The sequence below is a fragment of the Phyllostomus discolor genome, chromosome 14, assembly GCF_004126475.2.
Source record: "Phyllostomus discolor isolate MPI-MPIP mPhyDis1 chromosome 14, mPhyDis1.pri.v3, whole genome shotgun sequence".
Taxonomy (NCBI): Eukaryota; Metazoa; Chordata; class Mammalia; order Chiroptera; family Phyllostomidae; genus Phyllostomus; species Phyllostomus discolor.
This window is the reverse complement of record NC_040916.2, coordinates 52,146,346-52,153,619: the sequence shown is the minus strand read 5'-3', so window position 1 is coordinate 52,153,619 and position 7,274 is coordinate 52,146,346. Positions and strand designations below refer to the sequence as shown.

At 44.1% G+C, this 7,274-nt stretch overlaps 1 protein-coding gene across 3 annotated transcripts; it reads left to right on the top strand.

Annotated features, from left to right (window-relative positions):
* Positions 1-217: 217 nt before the first annotated feature.
* On the top strand, positions 218-4,542 carry HJV (hemojuvelin BMP co-receptor). Of its 3 annotated transcripts, XM_036015196.1 has the most exons (5): positions 218-410; positions 1,103-1,212; positions 1,601-1,787; positions 2,170-2,768; positions 3,275-4,542. In XM_036015196.1, the coding sequence occupies exons 3-5, from the start codon at positions 1,691-1,693 to the stop codon at positions 3,896-3,898; spliced, it is 1,320 nt and encodes a 439-aa protein (XP_035871089.1). In that variant the 5' UTR covers positions 218-410; positions 1,103-1,212; positions 1,601-1,690; the 3' UTR covers positions 3,899-4,542. The 3 variants fall into 3 exon arrangements, with proteins under 3 accessions (XP_035871089.1, XP_035871090.1, XP_028358695.1); XM_036015197.1 differs by lacking the exon at positions 1,103-1,212 and having other exon boundaries at positions 219-410; positions 3,302-4,542; XM_028502894.2 differs by lacking the exon at positions 1,103-1,212 and having other exon boundaries at positions 219-410.
* The last annotated feature ends 2,732 nt before the right edge of the window (positions 4,543-7,274 follow it).

Here is a 7,274-nt window from a genome sequence, read left to right as displayed (position 1 = left end):
TATAAACTGGAACTGGATATCTAATTTGCCTGTCATATTTCTGCCCGCCCCCTCCTACTTGGCACCCTAGACTCCACATTATTTCTAATCCTCCTACCCTCCCCACTCCCACACCCTACCCCCACCAAAGCTCCTGGAATTTTGGACTTAGCTATTTTTAAAACAGTCAACTCAGTAGCCACCTCCCTCCCCCGCTCAGCTGTCCAGTGCTCTGGCCAGCCATATACTCCCCTTCCCCCCACACCAGAACTTCTCTGGCTTGCTGACCTCACTGAGATTGCTGCGGGTCTGAGTACCTGGGGGAGACATGGAGAAAGAGACGGGGGATCCCCTGGCCGGAGCTGACCAACAGAGTAGGCAGTCATGGCTGGAGAACTGGATATCAGAGTAATGTTTGACCTCTGGAAACAGTAAGTCAAAATGAAATTGCAATTCCTTTAATAAGCCTTTGGATTGAAGTTAGACTTTGGTCTAACTTGGATATCTCTGGTCCAAAAGCTAAGATCTCTTCCATGCTAAAGTGCCCCAATCTCCATTTCTCCTGTCTGATTTCTTTCTGGCCTCGGGCCCCTGGCCATCTGAAGTTTAATTCCCAAGTTCTCCTCTGACAGTTTTAGCTCTCTCCTCGCCTTGTTCGCTCAAGATTTCTGAGAAAGCCTCCTTCTTTAGGAGGAGTTTCCTGAATCCCCTAATCTGTTTAGTTTCACATGATTACTCCCTGCTTAGCAGTGCCCCTCACATTGGGCTTCCAACGATGGTGGCCACTCATCATCATAAACAGTTTCTCCCCACAACTCATCTATTCTCCCTTCTGCATGACTCTTCCCTGAATTAAATCCTTACCCCAAGAGAGGAAAGTCCCTTCCCAAGCCCTCTACTCACCAAAAGATGGAGAACTTCTGAATTTGCAAAGGGAAGATTAAAGGAAAAAGTGATTCTTCAATCAGGTTTGGAAATATTCAAGAACTATTGACTCATAACAAGCAAATATTGATTTCCATGCTTAGGTTGCACTCCATTATTTGATGAGAGAGAAGGATTATAACTGCAGCTCCCTAGGATAGAACAAAGAAACTGATTCCCTTTTCATTTGAATACTAAGGGGCTGGGTATTCTACCATTACTTCTTCTTGCTGAGAATTCTGACACAAAGAAAAAAAATCAATGACCCCTGGAGGATGTTCCCTCCTGATGGGGAGAAGCAAATAAAAGGTATGTTTCTGAAGTGTTTTTCAGATCCTAATTCTATTAGGGAGCCTACTGGAATGACTGGGATCTGATCTGTCCCCACGATTCATCCTTTTTGGACATTTCTGCTATTTGGTTGCTCAGAATGGAACAACACAGTGGACTCTGCCCACCAAGTCCACTCAGTGTTCCTTCCACCCCCCACCTAGAGGTATTGCATAAGGGACCAAAAAGTGGTCACAAGAGCAGGGCACAGAGGTTTAACAGCCACACGTATAGTTTGAGAAGCCCCATTCTCCCCAAACTCTAGTCTGCTTATCCTTCTCTTGATCTTTCCAGATTCTCTTCACATCATCCTGAACAATCTTCAACTTTTCTCTTTCCCCACACCCAGCCAAATTTCTTTTTTCAGTCTCTTACAGGACGGCCAGTCAAAATTCACTAGGTAGGACAGCCATCAGCTGGAAAGAACTGGAGCCTGGGGGAACCTGGCTGGATAGGTATGGGGGATCCAAGCCAGTCCCCTACTCCCCGGTTCCCCCATAGCAGTCCCCCAACTCTAAGCACTCTTACTCTCCTGCTGCTCCTCTGTGGATATGGTAAGGAAGGGCTAGGGAAGGGTTTGGGGAATCTAGAGGGCAGGCTGCTATCTAGGGGTGGGCATGTGCATACATGAATGAAAAGAGATGGGTGCTGAGGGGTCATTTGCCCCACTCTCAAACAGGTATATTTTATTTCCCATTCAACTTGGGGAAGGGCACTGGGAAAGACCTCTATGAACAGGGAGAAGAGGCCTAGCGTGCTTAAACTGTTTAGCAAAACTAAGTGAGGACAGGACTAGGGAGCTGCGGGCTGGGGACTTGGGGAGGCCATCAGTCATTTTAGGACTGGCTGAAATACCCTGACGAGATTTGGGAGGGCCTACTCCGATTGAGCGGGAATCCGGGGATCATCTTACAGTCCTCTCCCTTATGTTCTCAGCTCATTCTCAGTGCAAGATCCTACGCTGCAATGCTGAGTATGTATCGTCCACCTTGAGCCTTAAAAGTGGGGGTTCACCAGGAGCACTCCGAGGAGACCAGGATGGAGGGGTGGACTCCAGAGGTCTCTGTCGAGCCCTCCGCTCTTACGCACTATGCACTCGGCGCACGGCCCGCACCTGCCGCGGGGACCTCGCCTTCCATTCTGCAGTGCACGGCATAGAGGACCTGATGATTCAACACAACTGTTCCCGCCAGGGCCCCACGGCCCCTCCCCCGCCCCGGGGCCCAGCCCTTCCCGGCGAGGGCCCCATCCGCTCCTCAGGTCCCTCCCTTCCAGGCGGGAGCCCGGCCCACTCCTCCAGTCCTGCAGCCCCGGACCCCTGTGACTATGAAGGTCGGTTTTCCCGGCTGCACGGTCGTCCCCCAGGCTTCTTACACTGTGCCTCCTTCGGGGACCCCCATGTGCGCAGCTTCCACCACCACTTTCACACGTGCCGTGTCCAAGGAGCTTGGCCCCTGCTGGATAATGACTTCCTTTTTGTCCAGGCCACCAGCTCGCCCGTGGCTTCGGGGGCCAACGCCACCACCACCCGGAAGGTCAGGACTCAATTGCTCCTCCAGATTCTCATGGTCACTTCACGGTACCACTCCCAACCTATTCCCACTATTCCTCAGCGATGGAATTCCCAACCCCACTCCCTTTTTTCTTCAACCACTCCCTTATCTGGAATCACTCTCTCCTACCAAATTATTTGCTCTGGTAAATCACTTTCCCTTGGTGAGAATATCACTCCAAGTCAGAAAACACTGAAAAGAAAGTTGGGGAAAAGAGAGCTGAGGAGCCCTGGGATAAGGAGTTACAGAAGGGAAACTTTCCTTTCTCCTATGGCAGTAGCTGAGATTGAGGCCAAAAACTAGTGAAAGGGGTTGATCGGGAGGAGGCAATATTGAAAGATAATGAGAAGGGATGGAGGAGTGAGAGCCATGCTAAGCCTTGCATCTCTGCTGGGATCAGATCCCTAACTATGTAAGAGGTCTGACTGGGAGAAGGGGGAAGGATGCCCTGAGCCCAAAATGAACTGCTTTCCTTCTTGCCCTCACAGCTCACCATTATATTTAAAAATATGCAGGAATGCATTGATCAGAAGGTCTACCAGGCTGAGGTGGACAATCTTCCTGCAGCCTTTGAAGATGGTTCTATCAATGGAGGTACCCGACCTGGGGGCTCAAGTTTGTCCATTCGAACTGCTGAACCTGGGAGCCATGTGGAGATTCAAGCTGCCTATATTGGTACAACAATAATTATTCGGCAGACAGCTGGGCAGCTCTCCTTCTCCATCAAGGTAGCAGAGGATGTGGCCAGAGCCTTCTCAGCTGAGCAGGACTTACAGCTCTGTGTTGGAGGGTGCCCCCCAAGTCAGCGACTCTCTCACTCAGAGTGCAATCATCGGGGAGCTATAACCATTGATACTGCCAGACAGCTGTGCAAGGAAGGGCTGCCAGTCGAAGATGCTTATTTTCATTCCTGTGTCTTTGATGTTTTAATCTCTGGTGACCCCAACTTTACTGTGGCAGCTCATGCTGCTCTGGAGGATGCTCGAGCTTTCTTGCCAGACTTAGAAAAGTTGCATCTCTTCCCCTCAGATGCTGGGGTTCCACTTTCCTCAGCAACCCTTCCAGCCCCACTCCTTTCTGGGCTCTTTTTTCTGTGGCTTTGCATTCAATAACTAGGCCAGCAAGCCCTTGATTGGTTTGAAAATGATTTGGGCATACAGATTGGCAGGGAAGAACATGAAGAACCACTGAAGGAAACAGTGGGAACTGGGAGACACATGAAATAGTGGCATTTATCCAGAATCAGATACGGGTGCAGTCCAAAGCTGAAATGATCATAGACTAAGGATTCTGGACCAGGTTTCTGCATTCAAGACCTCTTTAAGGACTCTTCATTAGTTTCCCCAATCCCGTTTATAGTAAGTGGGTTGTTTCAGTCCATCTACTCCTGAGATCACCCCTACAAGCTTAGAGGTTATAGTGGTCCTGGTGATCAATAGAAAACTGAAGGATTGGGACTTTTAAGAGGACAGAACTGAAAGAGGAAGACATGATCATTACCCATAAACTCGATGGTTTTCTAATCATTTTCTCTTGGAAGGTGGAAAGGAGAAAAAATGATTAGGGAAAAAAGTCTATTGTATGAATATGAATGTGAGTAAGATGTGTTCTGCTTTTTTGGCTCAGAAATGAAGTAGGGGTTTGTCTGAATCTTAAGTGAAAGTAATCTCTGCCTTTGGAGAATGGCACAAATAGTAAAGAAACTATCATACCCACCCTTAACTAAACTGCTATTAAAGCTATGAATTCTTCACTCCTTTGGTTTTCTATCTTCAGTCTCTTCACAGATGCTTAAAAATGAGTACAACAACATAGTCACTCCACTGAAAGGGGCTCAGAACCATCAGACATTATTTTGCCCTCAGGAAGTTTATAGGCTATTTGGGAAACAAAACTGATTCACATGAAGGAGTGATGAGTGTGTAATTATTCACTATATTCTATGGTACTGAGAATTCTGATCAAAAGATGTTTGGAGAGAACTCAAGTAATAATAAGTAATAAGAAGTAATAGAGAAAATAGGATTTCAAGTGATCTTTGAAGATTTGAATTAATAAGGACCACCTTCTAGGTAATGACAACCAGCTGGAGTTATGTATAGATTCACGATTTTGTGAGGAAACCAGCAAAACTCAAATGAATTAGACAAGAGGTAATGGGATAGAAGGGGAATGGCTGAGGCCAGATTTTGAAGCACCTCAAAAGTTGAGCCAAGGAGTTTAAATTCAATTAACAGCTAACATTTATCGAAAGCTTAAAACCTGTCAGGCAATATTCTAAACATTTTTAAATTTTTAATTCATTTACCCCTCACAACTACCAAAGGAAGTTAATATCCTCATTGCTCTTTTTATATAAGGAAACTGAGGTACAGGAAGATTAAACAATTTTCCCACAGTCATACAGCTAATAAATGGTAGAGCCAGAAACTGAACCCAAGCAGCTTGGCTCTAGAGCCTTAATTCTTAACCACTATAGTATATATTGTCAAGGAAACAGAGCCATTAAAATTTTTGGTTATGGAGCTGGGCAGAAAAGGAGAGCTGAGGTGGTGGCTGCTACCACAAAAGCTACTTTCTCCTTCTATCATATGAAACCCAAAAGGAAGAGCTGGGGAGAGGGAGAGAAGCCCAAAGTTGAAGGAATCTAGTTTGTAGAAGAAAAGACTTGAGAATAGTTTTTCTAGTCCAGAATGTTCTAACGTAACAGTGCTGCTCTGAACAAAAACTACTTAGGAGTTAACTTTTATATTCAGTATTTCCCCATTTTTTTCTGGTCTCAGTCTCCTCCTTCAGCTATTCTATTATCTAGGGCCTGTTTCTAATCTAATCATATATTGACACTTATGTTCTCCATCTTCTCTCAGCCTCACCCACCTGAACATACTTCCCCAGAACACATATACACACTGGTCAGTGCTTACCAGACAGGGTGTCCTATCTGATCTGCCATTTCAAATTGCTTTTGCAATTCTTCACCCCCTATTTCTTCCTTTTCACCTCCTCTAAGGACCACAGACACTCTGCCATTTCCTCAAAGCCTCTCTTTTAGAAACTGCTTCTTATATTGGTTCTCTTAACTCATCAGAGTAACTTTTTCCTCAGGTTTGGGAATCTTAAGTTAGTTAAGAATTTCATAACCAACTGATGAAAGATCCTTTTATGACACCTGTCATATAACACTGCTCTCTTTCCCCAAATTTAGGATTAGCCCTACTACCAATGCAGTATTTTTAAAGGGGTAATTCAAAATAAGCTCATGACAAGATGCTCAACATAATTAATCGCTATGGAAATGCAAATCAAATTAAAACCACAATGAGAAAATACTACACACCATTAGAACAGTTAAAATAAAAGATTGACCACCCTGCCTGGTGTGGCTCAATGGATTGAGTGCCAGCCTACAAACCAAAAGATTGCTGGTTTGATTCCCAATCAGGGCACATGCCTGGGTTGTGGGCCAGGCCATCGGTCTGGGGTGTAGGAGACTCAGCTGATTGATATATCTCTCATATGTCAAATGTTTCTCTCTGTCTCTTTCTCCCTCCTTTCCCTTTTCTCTAAAATTAAATAAAATCTTTTAAAAAATAAAAGATTGACCATATCAAGTGTTGGCAAGGTATAGAGCTCTCACACCCTGCTGGTGGGAATATAAAATAGCACACTTTGTAAAACACTTTGTAAAACCACTTGGCAGTTGCTTTAAAAGCTAAGTATACACTTACCATACAATTGAAACATTCCACCCAAGAGAAATAACATGTCTTGCCTACAAATGTCCTTCATAGTCTTGTCTGAAATAACCAAAATTGGAAACCAGCCAAATGTCCATCAACAAGTGAATAGATACACCAATTGTGGTAAATCTATGCCATAGAACACCACTAAGCAATAAAATGAAATCAACTACTGATCCACACAACATGATGAATTTCAAAATAATAATGTTAGTGAAGAAGCCAAACAACAACAAAAAGGAGTGCCTACTGTTTGCTTCCATTTATATAAAATTATAGGAAGAACAAACTAATATATACTGACAGAAAAGAGATGAATGGTTGCCTGGGAATGGGTGGAGGGAGAGAGGAATGGTTTACAACAGGGCATAATGAAACTTTTAGGAGTAATGTGTTGTGTTCATTATCTTGAGTGTGACAACAATGTCAAAAAACATGAAATTATACACTTTAACTATGTGTAGTTTATCATACATAAAACATACCCAATAAAGCTGTAAAATTTTTTTACAAGTTTCTTTCTTCCTTTGGTGGATCAGACAAAAGCTTAAAATGACCACAGATAACACAGAAAGAAAATAATATTAGGACAGATTTTCTTTCTAGGAAAACACAGATAAGAAAAGGATGACAGAACAAGAGAAGAGGATATTTAATGATTTTATATTCTAATTCTTATCATAAAGACCACATTCCTTCCTCCAGAGAGTCATTCTCAAGGTCAGAGACCAAAGAAAGGACATTTTCT

What these genes read in the sequence shown, in the direction of transcription:
- HJV (XM_036015196.1), top strand. Translation starts at nt 1,691, where the DNA reads ATGGGGGATCCAAGCCAGTCCCCTACTCCCCGGTTCCCCCATAGCAGT. An exon ending in GCTGCTCCTCTGTGGATATG is followed by an intron (nt 1,788 to 2,169) that starts GTAAGGAAGGGC and finishes TTATGTTCTCAG; the next exon opens with CTCATTCTCAGTGCAAGATC. An exon ending in ACGCCACCACCACCCGGAAG is followed by an intron (nt 2,769 to 3,274) that starts GTCAGGACTCAA and finishes TTGCCCTCACAG; the next exon opens with CTCACCATTATATTTAAAAA.